General features: G+C 36.5%; 1 protein-coding gene across 1 annotated transcript in view; it reads right to left on the bottom strand.

The window, feature by feature from the left end:
- The window catches only part of LOC150109717 (uncharacterized), a 490,804-nt gene that overhangs the window by 227,928 nt on the left and 246,252 nt on the right, over positions 1-16,624 (bottom strand). Inside the window, exon 15 of the mRNA XM_090403072.1 lies at positions 4,075-4,245. Coding sequence (XP_090259198.1) covers positions 4,075-4,245 — 171 coding nt within the window. The remainder of the gene's footprint in view (positions 1-4,074; positions 4,246-16,624) is intronic.

Below are 16,624 nucleotides of genomic sequence, written 5' to 3'. Positions count from 1 at the left end.
TGGCACTATAACTCAGCTTCTAATGCCAAGAGTGACAGTGTGTTTTGGCGAACAGTCAGTCATCACGATATTCATGCTGTAAGCAAGAATTCTCGCCATCAAGTGCTTCAAAACTCTGAGATAAAACTCACCATTGACCATTTGGCCAGGCGGAACAAATTCTTTGTGGATAGTGCACTTGAAATCGTAGAAATAAATCAGCATTGTCTTTACTTTTGATTTCTCTAAGCTTTTTTTCTGATGACAATCTTCTGATGGTCTCCACTCAGCACCCTGTTTTGGACTCATACTCAAAACACCAAGTTTCGTCACCAGCAACAATTGCTTCAAGGAAGTTTGAATCCTTATGAGCAGTTTTAACGATGTCTTTGCAGTGTTCAATTCGATACATTTTTTGGTCGTCGCTCAACCTGTGGAGAACAAATCGCGAATTCAATTTACGAAGGCTATTTTGATTTCTGATGTCTAAAGCCAACAAAGTAGGTCTACATTGTTGACTTTAAAAATCTCGGTCAAAATGTTGTGCACCATTGATTTTGGAATCCCCCAATTCATCTTCAATCAATCTCATGGAAGATTTCGGGTTTTCTTTGATAAAATCAGCACCTTTTGGATGTTAACTTTGCTCAGTCCAGTTTTTGGACAGCCCGGCTTTTCATCGTCTTCAAGCGTCTCACGACCACTTTGAAATCGCTTAAACCACTCGTAAACTCGAGTACGGGATAAGCATTCATCACCGTATGCTTTTGGAAGCATTTGATGCATTTTGGTAAAACGTTTACCAAGTTTAACACAAAAATCAATTGCAGTTCTCCGTTTGAAACTCATTTTCTGATCGTTCGTCAAAACACACTGTTACTCTTGGAACTATAACTCGGCTTCTAATGAAACAAATGTCATAAATAGTTGACACAATACTAATGAAGGTTGCCCCTTTCGACAAAAAAAAAGATACAACAGGTGGCACCACTAGTTTCTTCTATTTTCGAAAAGTTTGGTTTCTTTTTGGACAGAGGGTGTATATATTCAGATACTAGTTTCTTCAAACACCTCTTGAAGGCAAGACCTACCCATACACCAAAACATGTCTACCCCTCCAAACTCTTATTTCATGGTTCTGCTGAAAGGCGACTTCTCAGCTTGATATAATTACTTGCTTTGTAATTCCACATATATCCCTCCTTAATAGAAAATTCTACATGTCTGGCTATTTCCCAAGTCAAGACTACATGATCACCTTCTCCAAGTGGAGACAGCATAGCTAGATTGGTTAAGTGTTAAGTTTTCTGTAATGATCAGATCCAGCACTCTTGAACCTCATGTCCTCTCCATTATATGTTGTCTTCTCTTAGCGACTGTACAAATTCCATCTCCCTCCATGCCTGTGACAATTACTCCTCCAAATCTGTGTCCCCCACTCATTACTGACAGTTTATTTTGAGACTGTCCAATTTCTGATCATTACTATCATCTTAATATGATGTGTACTTTTTGATTTCTTATTTGTTTGCATTCTTAGACAAATATTTTTCAAGAAGGCAACCATCTGCTTTAGGTGTTCCGTGTTCATTTTCCCCATTTCGTACTCTACTTGTAAACCTACATTGTTAACTTTAGACATCAGAAATCAACTTGCACATTATGATACTGGTCCTTTCTTATTTTTCCCACTACATTCTCTGTTTAATTCTAACTCTTTTTATCTTCCCTCTAAGACCACTACTACAATAATCCAATACCTTGCAGCTATGCGATGCAACCTGTGAACATCTGGTAAGGGAAAATCTTAGTATTGTGCTATCATTAGTTCGATCCCCTGCTTTGGATACATGCAGTCCTACAGGATCAACTGGCTAATGGATTTTCCTGCAAGGATCAAAGATGTTGCATTAAGTTTCCTTCTCTGTGATCCAGGGGGGCAGTAATCCTAGTAGCCCACTACCAAGTACTGAATTAATCTCCCTTTAAGAACAATTTCCTCAAGCTGGTAAATTTTTTAAATTTAATTATGTAGCACTATCATAATATCCAGAACACCTAAGGGTATATAAAAAGAAATGATATGGTAAGCCAAAAATAACTGCTAACTAATGAGCAACAGAAAAGCAATCTTCAGTCATACTCATATGATGCTAACCAGAGTGCAACCAAAGATAGTTAAATAACAAATGCAATATGTTGGAACAATTTAGTTACTCCAGCATTGATCCTAAACAGAAAATCTGAATATTTTCAATATTCTTTCATAGTGATATATTTCATGATATACTTGCCACTTAATGCACTGCATTCAGAGTAAAAGCTCTCTCTCTACACACATACACACACACACATTCATAGAAACTGTATCACCTTGTGTAAATTTAGTTTTCAATAATTGAAATTGTTTGGTTTATCATTAGATATGTGCATCATTTATCATTCCCGCAGATTTCTGTATAATGTAATAGTTATTGCTATCATGTCAGAATTTTGTATGCTATAAACAGACAGAAAGAGCTAGTTTTTGCATTTTCCTAATGAAAGCTATTCTTCTCATGAAATAGCTAAAAGGGTGTCCTGTCCTGTAGTCAATCTACTGCGGTACAGATGCTGCTGCTGAAAGTGAAGGAAACTGGATAAACTAAAAGGAAGAAGGAGGCAGGAAGAAAGCCACTGTCTACAACATGCCAAGATTGAGTTCTAAAGTGACTCTGTCTCAAAAATTGTCATGAGTCATCTAGAAAACTGAATCAGGACTGGGAAGAACAAACAGGAGTTGTAGCCAAGTACCCTAAAAAGAAGCCCTTGTTAACAAAAAAAAAAGAGTTTGGCTTGGTTACTTTAATACAAAGAGCATGACAAATGAACCCCTGATCAATGGAAAAGAGTAATTTTTTTTCTGACACAAAAAAGATCAACCTGCAGGGCACTGATGACAGACAGATAGTTCGAAGATTATCGGAGGAAAATTCAATGATGACTGTCTAGTGTCAACAGTCAAATTCTCAGCGAGTCAGATGATCTGAGGTCACGTGTTGTATCATAGTGTTGGTCGCTTGCATTTCACAAAAGGTTTAGTGAAAAGTGTACCAGAAAATTTAAGAATAATTGCTGCTTACTATCAGAGACCACTTTACTGCTATGATGAACTGCATCTTTCAGGATGACTCTGCACTTTGTCATAGGACAAAAAGTATAAGTAATGCTATTATATCCTTAAAATGTACCATACAAATTGAGTTTAGTACTTAACAAAGCTTTAGTTTTTGTTGCTGGTTAATAAGTGGCTCAATGAACACTTGATTCTGTAACTACCATGGCCAGGAAATAGTCCAGATGTCAACTCCATTGAGAATTTGTGGTACCAAATGGAGATTGAAATACAAGAAGCCAAACACACTTCAGGAGCTTCAAGAAGCCATTCACTCCAAGAATGGTATGGAACCATAAATTGATAGTTGCATCCAATAGGAAATTGATTTTGTTAATGCCTACCAATACCGAGCTGTAATAAAAGCAAGAGGAGGCCCACAAAGTGCTAAACAGCAAAAAGTGAATATTTAGCTTTGAATGTTAGTAAAACTGTGTAGTTGAACAAAATTCCGAAACCGGTATTTGTTTTGTATTTCCAGTGAAAACATCACTGTCCACGCCATTTTGAAATATTTGCAAATTTGTTGTCATTTCCAAATTATATCTTGTACTAAAAAGAACCAAATAATAATCAAAAATAAAAATGTTATATTAACTTCATTATTTGTGACAATTCTTGTGTTTATTATCCTCTTTTCAAATAAGCATTCAAATTTAATTACCAAAAAAACATGGTTACAGCAGGTGATGTGGTTTCTATGAACATGAATGTGTGTATTTTTTTTTTCCCATGGAAAATTATTAGGATCCAATACATATCATCTAGAGTGAATTAAGATTCAAATCTATAACTAATAATATCTAATTAATTAATTTTGAAAAATATTTATATTTTTGGCTTTCTGATCTTAACAAAATAATTAAGATATCTATAAAAAAAAAGTCTTGTAGCCCAGCTAAGTCTTGAAATTTTTAGTATATAATGAAATATAAACATACCAACAGTATATTTTGCATCACCAGACAAACATTCTCCTTTATGGAAAAAAAATAACCTGGGTTCAGGATATCCTTTCACAGTGCATGTCATCCTAGCTAATTCTCCTGGGATCAATTCTAATATTCTTAGAGGAACAACAAACTCTGGTTTTGCAGTTGCCCTCGATGTTGCTGAAGGGATAAAATGAAATATAACCATGAATGAAATATATTCATTAATCCTAAATAAAAATCTAATCCTATTCTAAGAACACAGCTCTGTGTAAGAAGGAAACTTATTTCAAAAAAACACCAGATCTCTGCATAGAATTCATATTAAATTTCTTTGAATTTTATAATATGCCTTGAGAAGTTTGAGAGGATTCCTTTCATGTTAAAGTAGACTAGGAAAAAATTTAATTAAAGATATTATATACAATGCTTGATTGTTTATGAAGCAAATCTCAGAATGAATGAACTAAATACATCTAAACCTTCATAAGCAGAACCTGAATGAGTAACTGAACACAAAGTACAGATCATAATGCTTAATTGCACAGTAAATTTTTCACAGTAGTATATGTTTATGTGTTACATGGAATTACTGGAACAAACCTTCCAGCATATAGGCTGAGAGTTGCCATAGCATTGGGAATATGAATAGCTTCCAAACATATATATATATAGCAATTTGTTTATGCAATGGTGTAGTAATAAATTTATTATTATTATCCCAAGCCACATGGAGTCAAAAGCTCATCTAGGACCTTTGATCATACACACAGCTCATCATACCATGCCTTAAACACACTCAAATTCTCTGCAGACACCACACCCTCAGGCAAGGCATTCCAATCAGTCATAACTCTGCATGCAAAAAACCTGCTTCTCACTCCCCTGCTCACATCCTCTCAGTTTCCAGGGGTGACCTCTGGTTCCTCTCTGATCTCCCACTGTTTTCAGTAGAACCTCTCCAACACTGATCCTATTGTTAGTTATCATAATCAATTATCCTGTAGGCTGTGCCATTGTTATTTATATATGTATTTTTATATATACTTCCCTCTTTATGTATATTATTATTCTCTCTACAGGGTGTTCGGGATAAATTTGACATATTTATAATTAATTATATTTTTCCGTAAGTTACATGTATTAACACACACTTCTCTTCATTTAAAAGTTTGGACCCTTCTTCGTTCATATACAAGATGTCAGAAAGGATGGATAGCTGGAACCCACCTGAATCATGGAAGAGAATAACTTGTATCATGATGATTCATGCCCGCCATCAAAATAAGGATATTATGACTGCTGCCCAATGCTCCCTGAATACAGTAAAAACAATCAGGCATGAACTAGAGACTTGCAATGGTGACTACGAGGATGTAGCAAGAAGAAAGATCCCTAGCAGACGATCTGATTGCGTTCGTACAGCAGAATTCCTCGCAAATCTGCAGGAACAGGTGTTGAAGAACCCTGGCATTGGAATTCGGGCTTTGTTCGTGGAGTTGCTAACTGTAGTCAAGCCCTGGATAACAAGGGTAGCTAATGGTAGGCCGTATGTATGGCAGCAGGATTCGGCCCCTTGCCACACCTCTGGGAAAAGTCAAAAATGGTTGTCTGAAAATTTCTACGACTTCACCAGTCCAAATGTTTGGCCTCCAAACTCCCCAGACCTTAACCCCATGGATTATTTTGTATGGGGCGCAGTTGAAAAAGACGCCAATCGCACTTCCAGTAATACAAAAGCCCAGTTAATGGATAAAATTAAAACAGTTTTTGCGGCCCTTCCCAGGGAGACTGTAGCATCAGCTTGTTCGAGGTTCCGAAGCAGAATTGAAGCTGTGATCGATGCTAATGGTGGTTATTTTGAGTAAATCTTGTTGATAGTATTGTAATTAACTCTGCCTGTAATGTTTTTTTGTCAATTCATTAAATTTAATAGATACAAAGAAGATTTTCTTTTTCCTTACGAAACTGTCAAATTTATCCCGAACACCCTGTATATACTTATGAGATGAAATATTATATAAATTTCTTTTACTAACAATTATTTTTATTTTTGACTCCGAGTGTCCCTATATGTTATTATATTTGCACAAAGAGTTCACTCCAATTGGTGCAATGACTTTAACTCACTCTTTCAGAATCCAACTAATCATTGACTCAATACCAAGTACAAAATAAACACATTTAATAAAACTAAAACAATATATATACACTTCTAGTAATAATACATAACTATAACTACAGATTATATGGATCCAAGGCCTTATTTAAAAATATAAACTTACTCTTAAGACTAAACACTTTTTCTTTCACAATCACAAAAAAATGTTCATAGTCTTTTTCTCTTTCTGTTAAGGCTCTTTTCCAGAAGTTACAAGGCTCTGTACTTCATTTTCAGGATCCTTTTCGTCAATCAATATAACACACATAAAGTCTTCTTGACTATATCCTGTTTTCCTTTTAGTAGTAATACTCATCAGATCAGGCACCTTTAATACCTAAAAATCTTCTTAATCAATATATTTTCTAAACTTTCACTTTCAGGCATTCTTAATACTTATAAAACTTCATTATTTTCTCTAAGAAAAACATTCACTTTAGAATGTAAGCAACAAGTTCTCCTTTCATTCACAATACTAAATTGACAGTCTTAACTTATTCCACCATAAAAACTTACAGTTTCAAGATTTCCTTTTATTCATTACTTATTTCTCCTTGAAACCTAATATTTCCACTATTCCTTTTTCGGAATACACTATAAAATATCTTCCGACTGCCACACACAAAAACAAATATCAAGTTCCTTCTAACTTGAATATTTACCGGCCAAAACTTACAGTTTCAAGATTTCCTTTTTATTCTTTACTTATTCCTGCTTGAAACCTATTATTTTCACTATTCCCTTTTCGGAATACATTATGAAATTTCCTTCTGACTGCCGCACAAAAAAATCAAGTTCCTCCCAACTTGAATATATCTCGGCCAGTGTTCTAAAAAACTTCCGAACGCTCTCTTGTTTACAACTGTAACTTGGATACGCAACGCTTTCCTTGTCAGCTGTCAATCACACATCAAGTTCTCTCCGGGAGCATGCGCACTTCACAAAAGTCAGAAACTATGCACTGCAATAAAATGGCTGACTCGCTGTATCCATTAGCGCTAAGAGAAAGTCTTTCACAAAACACAAAATTCAACATTTTTAAACCACAACAAACTTTCTTTTAAGTAACACAAATAATCAATTTAGTAAGTACTTCAATATTTTTACTTCTTTACATATTACTTCTAACATAACATTTTCATAACGAACACATCACAAGTGCAGACACTGCATGTATGAAAACAAAAACTAACAAGCATAATTAATACGTAAAAATATTCAGAATTTTTAATATGATTATTTTTACACTATAACAACCTCTTACTAACTTGTAAGTCTCCATCATATCTCCTCTCTTCCTCCTATCCACTAGATTCTGTAAATTGTATCTTTTCAATCTTTCCTCATATTCGACATTCCAGAGTTCAGAAACTACCTTAGTTAGTCACCTCTGGACCCCTTTCCAACATCTCATTGTCCTTTTAAAAACCAGGTGACCAAATCTGGGCACAGTAGTCTATGCATAGCCTAATCAAAGCTTTATACAATAGAACAAGAATCTCTCTACTTCTACAAATCAGTGTCCACCGCATCATTCCCAAACGTCTTTGTGTTGTCTTCACAATTTTGGCAATGTATCCCATAAATTTCAGATCCTTATCCACTATCAACCCAAAATCTCTTATTTCGTCTACCTCCGACAATATATCCCCACTCAGCATAAATTCTACATCCCATCTTTGTTTCCCAAATTTTTAAATCTTACATTTTGCAACACTGAACTCACATCCCCATTCCCATGTCCAATCACTCAATTTATTCAAGTCTTCTTGTAAGGTCACAATATGTTCTCTACTCTTCATAGTTCACCCCAACTTTGCACCATCTGCAAACAACTGAATATCTCCATATAAATCTATGCCAATACTATTAACATATAAGTTAAACAGTAATGGCCATAAAACAGACCCCTGAGGTGCACCACTAGTGACTTTCCTTTTCCAGGATATTGTTCCCCTATACACAACTTATCTATCAGATAGCCAGTCTCCGATCCAATGCTAATCTAATATCCAACCCCATTCACTCTAGTTTGACTATCAACTTATCATGCTGTAATCTATCAAAAGCTTTTGTGAAATCTAAGTATATTACTGTGTATTCCTCTAATTTGTCCAAGGAAGCCGTCACCTTATTGTAATAAGTAAATAGATTACTAAAATATGACCTACCTTTAGCAAATCCATGCTGTCTCCATCAAAGATAATTACCATTGTTGTCAACCCAATTCTGGATTCTAGTTCTCACAATCTTCTCTAACAACTTAACCACAACACCTGACACACACAGGTTGGCCTATAATTTCATGTTTGAGTTCTATCACTTCCCTTATGAAGAGGTACAATCTTGCCCTCCTCCTCCTTAGGAACTTGACCCAGTGCAAGACTCATTAAAAAAATATGTCAAGGCAGATGTCAACTCCCTGACACATTCCTTCAGAATACGTGATAATATATTATCAAGTCCCACAGCCTTATTAACATCAAATTTGCTCAACTCTCTATACACCTCTTACTCACTTACAGTCAGTCTCTCCTGCCTATCATCAATTGCTATCAATCTCTCCATGAAGTCACATTCACAAGAATGAACTTTATGGACTGCTCATCAAGTATCTCCACTATATCTTCTGCAACAGCTGTCCTCCATTTTATCCAATGTCATCCTTCGATAATCATCTTTTATTTTTTTGCTGGTTACATATCGAAAGAACCCCCAAGGATTCTTTTTAGCTTCGTTAGCTAACTGCTGCTCATACTGCACTTTTGCTACCCTGACCAACCAAGTCACCCTCCTTGTCTGGTCTTTGTAATCGTCATGGAATTGGTTAATCGCTTCATTCATCCATCCATTTCACACCTACCTATTTAACCTTCTGACCACTGGAATACATTTAGACATTACTTCTACTAGATAGTTCTTAAATATCCCCAAGCTGTCTCCTGAGTTCCTCATAATCACTAGCCTTGTAGTTCCACATATACCCTTTCCTCAAGAGGTCTCCAAACTGCAGGCAACCACCCAGGTAATCACTTCATAGTCACTCTCACCAACTCTGACACCTCATTTATAATTACATCCTCTGATGAGATGATCAAATCCAAGACCTTCAAACCTCGTGTGCCCTCTGTTACATACTGTGTGAGGTAGTTGTCCCTCAAAAACTCGAGAAACTCATTTTCTTTACTTCCAGTTGTTACTCATCTTCCCAATCTATACTGCCATAATTAAAATCACCCAATAATGATCACACTTTTCTTATTTGCTTGACTAATTTGATTGTACTTTTCATAGTCACTACCATCCACATTACTAGGTTTATAACAACATCCAATCATGTATTTCATTTTATTCACCTCTATTTCACACCATACTGCCTCAAAGCCATTGGCACTATTTCCACTCTTGCATCTCTACTTTGTATGGACATAACTTTCTCTATCATCAATTGCACTCCTCCTCCCTTTTTACCCTTTTCTATCCTCACAAAACAGATCATAACCATCATAATCATCAAATTCCTGACATGTACCCTCAAGGGGTGTACAGGATATGATAGTACTACATGAAAAAAATTACATCATTATTAATTTAATATCTACAATTTTCCTCCAAATCAGTCTGTTACTTGTCAAGACTCCAACATTATCAGATCTTATATTTCTATCGTCTAAGGCATTTTTTACTGTATCAATCCACCTATATCTTGGTCTTCCTGTGGGTCGTTTTGCTGCCAACCTGGCAGAGAACACTTGTCTTGCTAATCTTTCTTCGCCCATTCTGTTTAAGTAACCATACCACCTGAGATTAGCTCTGCTAACGCATTCCTGGATGCTGACAATGTCAAGTTCTTTCCTGATATCCTCGTTTTTAATTTGATATTGCCATTGATGCCATCTGTTCACACCTCTAATCTTTCTCAGTATACACTGTCTTGTATAAAGCTAATTTAGTGTTCTGAGTAATTTCTCTCTTATTCCATATGAATTTATTCTTATATAAAAATTGACTTCCTACCATACCAGCTTTGCTGATTCTGTTGTATATTTCTATATTTAATTTACCATATTCAGTAAAAATCGTGCCTAAATAGCTGAAATGTTTTACTTGTTCCACAGGTTCTCCATTCACAACACAGTTGACATTTTCAATGATTCTGCCTATTTTCATTGTCTTTGTCTTTTTATTGCTGACCGTCATACCATATCTCTTACAACAGTTATTCAATTTAGTCAGAGAATCTTGCAGACTTGTAGCGGATATATTTAGAAGTATAACATCATCCGCATAAAGCAAAGAGCTGGCATTAACATCTGCAATTTTGATATCATGTTTAATACCGCTTTCCTTCATAATGTGATCCATAGAGATAATGAATAACAGAGTGGATAATGCACATCCTTGTCTCACACCAGATTTAACATTAAACCATCTTCCTGTACTTCCGTCAATTCTAACTGCTGACTTACAACTCAAATAAAGACTAAGTATTGCTTGATATAATGCCACATTGACACCATATAACTGCAGCGTATTGAATAGTTTCGCTCTTGGCACCTTTTCCAAATCGACAAAACTTAAATACAGATCTTTATTATATTCCCATGCTTTCTCGACTATTTGTTGTAAAGTGAAGATCTGATCCTGACAGCCCTCTATTTGGCCTGAATCCAGCTTGTTCTTCACCAAGCTTTTCTTCTACAATTCTTCTCAACCGTTTCTCAAGTATACTTGAATAGATCTTGCCAGGAACACTCAGTAGGGAAATACCTCTGTAATTCTCGCATGCAGTTTTATTTCCATTTTTATATATGGGTACTATGAGAGCTCTACTCCAATCATCGGGAATTCGTCCCTCTGTCCAGGCTTTCTGAATTATGCAGTGCAGCCACTGTAAGACTTTTATACCACCATACGTCAGCATTTCTGGTCAAATATCATCTACTTCTGCTGCCTTTCCACATTTCAAACCTTTGATGGCTTTTTCTACTTCAAGTATGGATATATATTCCTGACTGCATGCCTGGTCAGTATTTTTTACCACTGTGCTGTCATCAGTGCTTGTTTCATTTAGCAGTTTTTCAAAGTAATTACTCCATAGTTCAAGGATATCTTTTTCTCCCGTTTTCATGTCACCATTATCATCTCTAATTCCTTTTACAGCACTCTTTCCTCCATTCCTAAGCTTCTTCAACAACCTCCAGAATATTTTGCCACCATCTTGATATTTCTTTTCTATATTCTTACCAAAGTCCTCCCATGACTTTTGTTTAGCTAGTTTTACACAGTGTTTAGCATTCTTGCATTTGTCTCTATATTCTCTAAGAGCACAAGCTGACTTATTTGACAGGAACTTTTGATATGCTTTCTTCTTTTCCTTCACTGCCTCTTTAACTTCCTGTGTCCACCAGGGAGTCTTGATTTTTTTTTATCCTTACAGACAACCTCACCTCATGCCTCTCTGGTAGAATCAATCAATGTTTTCTTCAGAGATTGACACTGAATCTCCAAGGTTTGATTCCTGTTCACAAACTCTTCCATTTTATCCTCAATAATCTTTGTGTATTCTAGTCTACAGTTCACATCTGAGAGCTGTTTAACTTTTATTCGCTTTAAAACTTTCTTACATGTTATTCTTTTCAATATGAAATTCGATTTTATCCTGCTCAAGACTAAATAGTGATCACTTCCAATTTCAAATCCTCTGTACACTCTGGTGTCCTGCACCAGGGAGAAAACATCACTATCAACAATAACATAGCCAATGAGACTTTTCTTATTCCTTGCCTCTTCTCTCCATGTGAATTTGTGCACATTTTTATGTTGGAACATGGTGTTAGTAATAACCAGTCCATGTCCTGAGCAGAAATCCAACAGATATTTGCCATTATTATTAGCTTTGCTCTTTTCTCCAAATTTTCCCAAAATATTTTTGCATGTCTCACAAGCATTTCCTACTCTGCTATTTAGATCCCTAACAAGGACTAACTTTTCATTTTTCATTGTGTCAGTTGCTTTCTCTAAAGCCTCAAAAAATTCCCCCACTTCTACCTTAGTAGAACCTTCTGTACCATAGGCACAAATAAGTCTCATTGTCCAGTTCCCCATTCTCATATTTGCAAATATTACTCTACTCGAGACTGACTGCCATTCAAGAAAATTAGCCTCGTATTTTGTGTTGAATACTATGGCTACTCCTTCTTTTCCTTGATTGTCATTGCCTGAATGTAACATTTTGTATTTATTGCTCAGAAATATCTTATCAGTTTTGGTCTTTTTTGTTTCAGTCACCCCTATTATGTCATTGTTGATCTGGTACTTATCTAATTCCTCAGCTAGCTCCATTTCTTTGCCCTTTAGGCTTCTTATGTTGATAGTATCGATCTTTAACTCTGGTGATGTTGAGTTGGGATTTGTTTTCAGATTTGTTCCAGTAGCTGACTTTTCGCCGTTCGCCCTGGTTCCCTGGCGAAAACAACGGGGGCCTTGTTTAACCGGGCAACGTCCCAGCCAGCATGAAATTTTGTCTGTTGTACCATCATTTTGTATATTGGTTTAAGCCGATAAGAATACAATTTGGTCGGCTAAATCCCAAATTGCCAGCCCATCCTCGTTCGTTTAGTATCCAGGTAGATACCCAACAGCGTGCACCACGAGAAGATGAGGATTGGACATTAGGTCAGAAGCCCTGGTCAGTTCTACACATTCCTTTAAATTCCGCTATGTGGAAGTCTCCTCTCAGTTATACAGCTTTGACCCTTAAGCACCCCCCTCCCCAGATCATACCCTTCCATCTCTATTCCTCTCAGGATGTCATCTCATCTGGCTATGTCTCACTTATTCCATCAATTTTTGGGTGAACAGATTCAATTAATAAAACCTTTTCATCTGCTTTGTTTCTTAAACTTCTAGCATTTCTCCTTAGTCATTTTAGAACCCTCTTCAAATCCAACTGCTTCCTCTTGATTCCAGGTCATCCCCATCCTTTCCTGTCTACATATGCATTCACATCCTTTTGGAGCATCAACCTTTCTCACACTGTGTTCCCCTGTCCACCCTGAGTCTCACTGTTTCCTTGTCCGTCCTGCAGACCCATTCTCTCATTCTCTGTACTCATGCTGCTCACCTCTTCAATCTTTCCTGTCCTACTCTTCTGCACTTCCACATTACTTCCCACTTCATCAGATTCATTCTCTGTACTCATTTCTCTACTTTCCAGAAGCAGTCTCTCCGAGCACTCACACCAAAGCCACTCAAATGCAGTCCATCACTCTTATACAGTTCACTTTGTCCTTCAAACTCATTCCACACGTTAACAAATCGCATTTATAACCATATATAATCTCAGATATTTCCGCTAACATATCACGTTAGCTAACGAAAATGGCTGTTAGTTTAATGTTAGTAAGTGTAAAATTATGCACTTTGGCATGATTAGAGATCCAGTGGCATATTATATTAGCGGGGTTATGCTACAAGAAACTGAAGAGGCAAGGGATCTTGGTGTATTGGTCGATAAGAATTTAAAGTTCAAAGGTCACATAGCAAAAGTTGCAAATATAACTCAGAGGATTTCTATGCTGAAGCGAACCTTGACATGTAAGGATAAGGAAGTAATTTTGCCTCTTTATAAGGCTTTGATAAGACCACACTTGGATTACTGTGTACAGATTTGGTCTCCCGGGTTCCAAGAGGATAAAGAAGATGTGGAAAGGGTGCAAAGAAGAGTTACAAAGATTATATCTGGATTATGGGATTTAGATTATGAGGACAGATTGCAAGTATGTGGATTACAGACTCTAGTTAACAGGAGAAAGAGGGGGGTGATATGATAGAGGTCTATAAACTTTTGAATGTTATGCATTTCAAATGATGAAATTTTTCATTATATGGAAGTTGGGGAGAGAACACGGGGGCATCCATGGAAGTTAAGGTTGTTCTCAGTCAAGAAAGGGATAAGAGCTAGGTTTTTCTCTCAGAGAGCAGTGAGTGAGTGGAATAATTTGCCCTTTGGGGTAGTGAGTGCATTGCATCTAATGTAAATGCATTTAAGGGAAGGTATGATAGCTGGGTTGGGTAATTTACAGCCTCCCTCGATGAGTCCTTGACTCCATGGAGATCTTAGATAATAATAATATCATTCATAATCCTTGCACTCTGCCTCATCTCACCACGGTCATACCTAGGCAACATGCTTACTACCTTTCCTATCACACTATTCTCTTTTATACGTCTATGCAACCTCCTAATATCCAATCTGACATGTTCTTTGTTTGCAGTCAAGTCATTTGTATCTACTACTCTCTCTCTCTTGCTCGCTTACTCCTTTTATCCAATGCCTCAATCACTCTACTCATTCTACCTCGAGTGAAACATACCTTGTACATCCTCTCATCCAGCACATCTTTAATAATTGAATCGCCATGTAACGCCACTCGTGGGTCTTTCGTTACCTACTTTTATACCAATATTATTCGTTTTCATCATTTTCACTCTCTGGAATTTTCTTAACTTCATTCCTCATCCATTTCATCTCTTGCATCACATTTTCGCTGTCATTCATTCTTTCAATTTTTCAAGCTTTCGAACCTTGCGTCACACTTCCACTTTCATTCATTCTCTCAATTTTGTTGCCTTCCACCACATTTGCATCACTTTTGTCTTTTTTTATCATCAATCAAGTTTTTCAGATCACTCGTTCTCTTTTTCAAAACTTTTTTAACATTTTTTCGCTGTCCTTCTCTATCAGATTAGCACTCATTCTCCTCGTGGCATTCTCGCTGCTAACACTTTCTGTCATCAACATATTTGCATTCATTAAGTTTTCATTCAGCTCGCACTTCGCACACACATCCTCCCTCCATCGGCCTTAAATATCTACAATTTAGCAATACAATCAAACAAGTACATATAGCAAACCTTGCATTTCAAGAAACGACAGAAGTAGAAGTTAAATTCCAGCATGGACAAAGCCATTGCCATCTTTCCTTTGCCAGTTACTATGTTAAGCTCTAATATCAATGAATTTGTAAATAAATTTAAACAAAATATCCCACATACTAATAACACCACAAGCCCACAACCTTTATAGCAACTCTTACTCATGAACACACACTTATATACTATTAATTATTTCAAAAAAATGTATCTGAAACCTAAGTCCTCTTTACACACCACTTCTTTTGCCACACAAGCATTCTCCTCGAGTTTATTTATAGAATAAATAAATTTTTCATATCTTTCAGATACATTTTTTTTTATAAATGAAAATTTATAAAAGAAAAAACACAAAAATGCAAATACAAGGGATGTCCAAAAAGTAAGTTCCGTTTTTAAACATTTCCACTGCAGTGCTGTGATCGCAACGATGTGCACGTGCTGAGTTTGTTGATTCGTTGGCAAGGTGTTGGTGCCATTTTCAGACATTCTCGCAGTGCGTACGCTTCTTGTTGTGTGTTTATAATGTCTAAGAAAACGGAATCGCCTGCTGCATGTAAAATCGATGGGTAGGACTTTTTAATGAAGGAAGGCCAGGTGTGCACAATGATGAACAGAGCGGGTGACCATCATTAGTAACTGATGATTTGGACTAAGGTCTAATGCACGTCCACACACGGCCAGCGTAACACAACAACTTCTCACCACCTTCGGTTGAGAACAATTCCACCATCCCCCATATAGTTCTGACCTCGTGCCAAGCAACTTTCACTTGTTCAAACATCTGAAATCCTTCCTTAGTGGCCGGCAGCTTCAAGACAATGACAAGGTGAAAGAATCAGTCAATGAGTGGTTTGCATCACAGGCGGCAACCTTCTACGACGAAGGTATACAACTCTTGGTGCCCCATTATGATAAGTGTCTGAACAATGGCAGAAATAATGTAGAAAAGTAGTGTAAGATGTCTACTTTAATTTCCAATAAAGTTTTTTTTTTTTTTGTAAGTATATTTTTGTTTCTCTGACAGCCCACTGGAATTTACTTTCTGGACATCTCCCTCGTACTTTACAGGAACTATAAGAAAGTCCATCAAAACAATAATACATTGTCTACAAAGTAGAAAAATGATAAGCAGTAAGTTTTAAATTAACTTCTAATTTCACCATAACAAACTCGTACAATCAAAACACTTCTAGTAAGAAAATAAATGTAGTCTCCCGATTTAGTCTCCAGAGTGGGTTCGAGGTTATATTGTAGTGTGTAGTGTTCGTGCAAGCTCCTGATAAGATAAGTATTTTCAGTTATCGTTGATAAAATTACTTAATATTGCATGGTACTGTTTGCCTTGCGTATTTTAGTGCGTCTATTTGTGTGTTTTTGGTGTGTTATAAATTATTATTTGATAAAACAAGTTGCAATAATTATGGCACCTGTACGAAGGAAAATGGCGGCCAGTAATGA

Source organism: Typopeltis vanoorti, chromosome 2, assembly GCF_054136105.1.
Source record: "Typopeltis vanoorti isolate ZY-2024b chromosome 2, IOZ_Tvanoo_1.0, whole genome shotgun sequence".
Classification (NCBI taxonomy): Eukaryota; Metazoa; Arthropoda; class Arachnida; order Uropygi; family Thelyphonidae; genus Typopeltis; species Typopeltis vanoorti.
The sequence above is the reverse complement of the archived record's forward strand: the minus strand, read 5'-3'. Positions and strand labels throughout refer to the sequence as shown.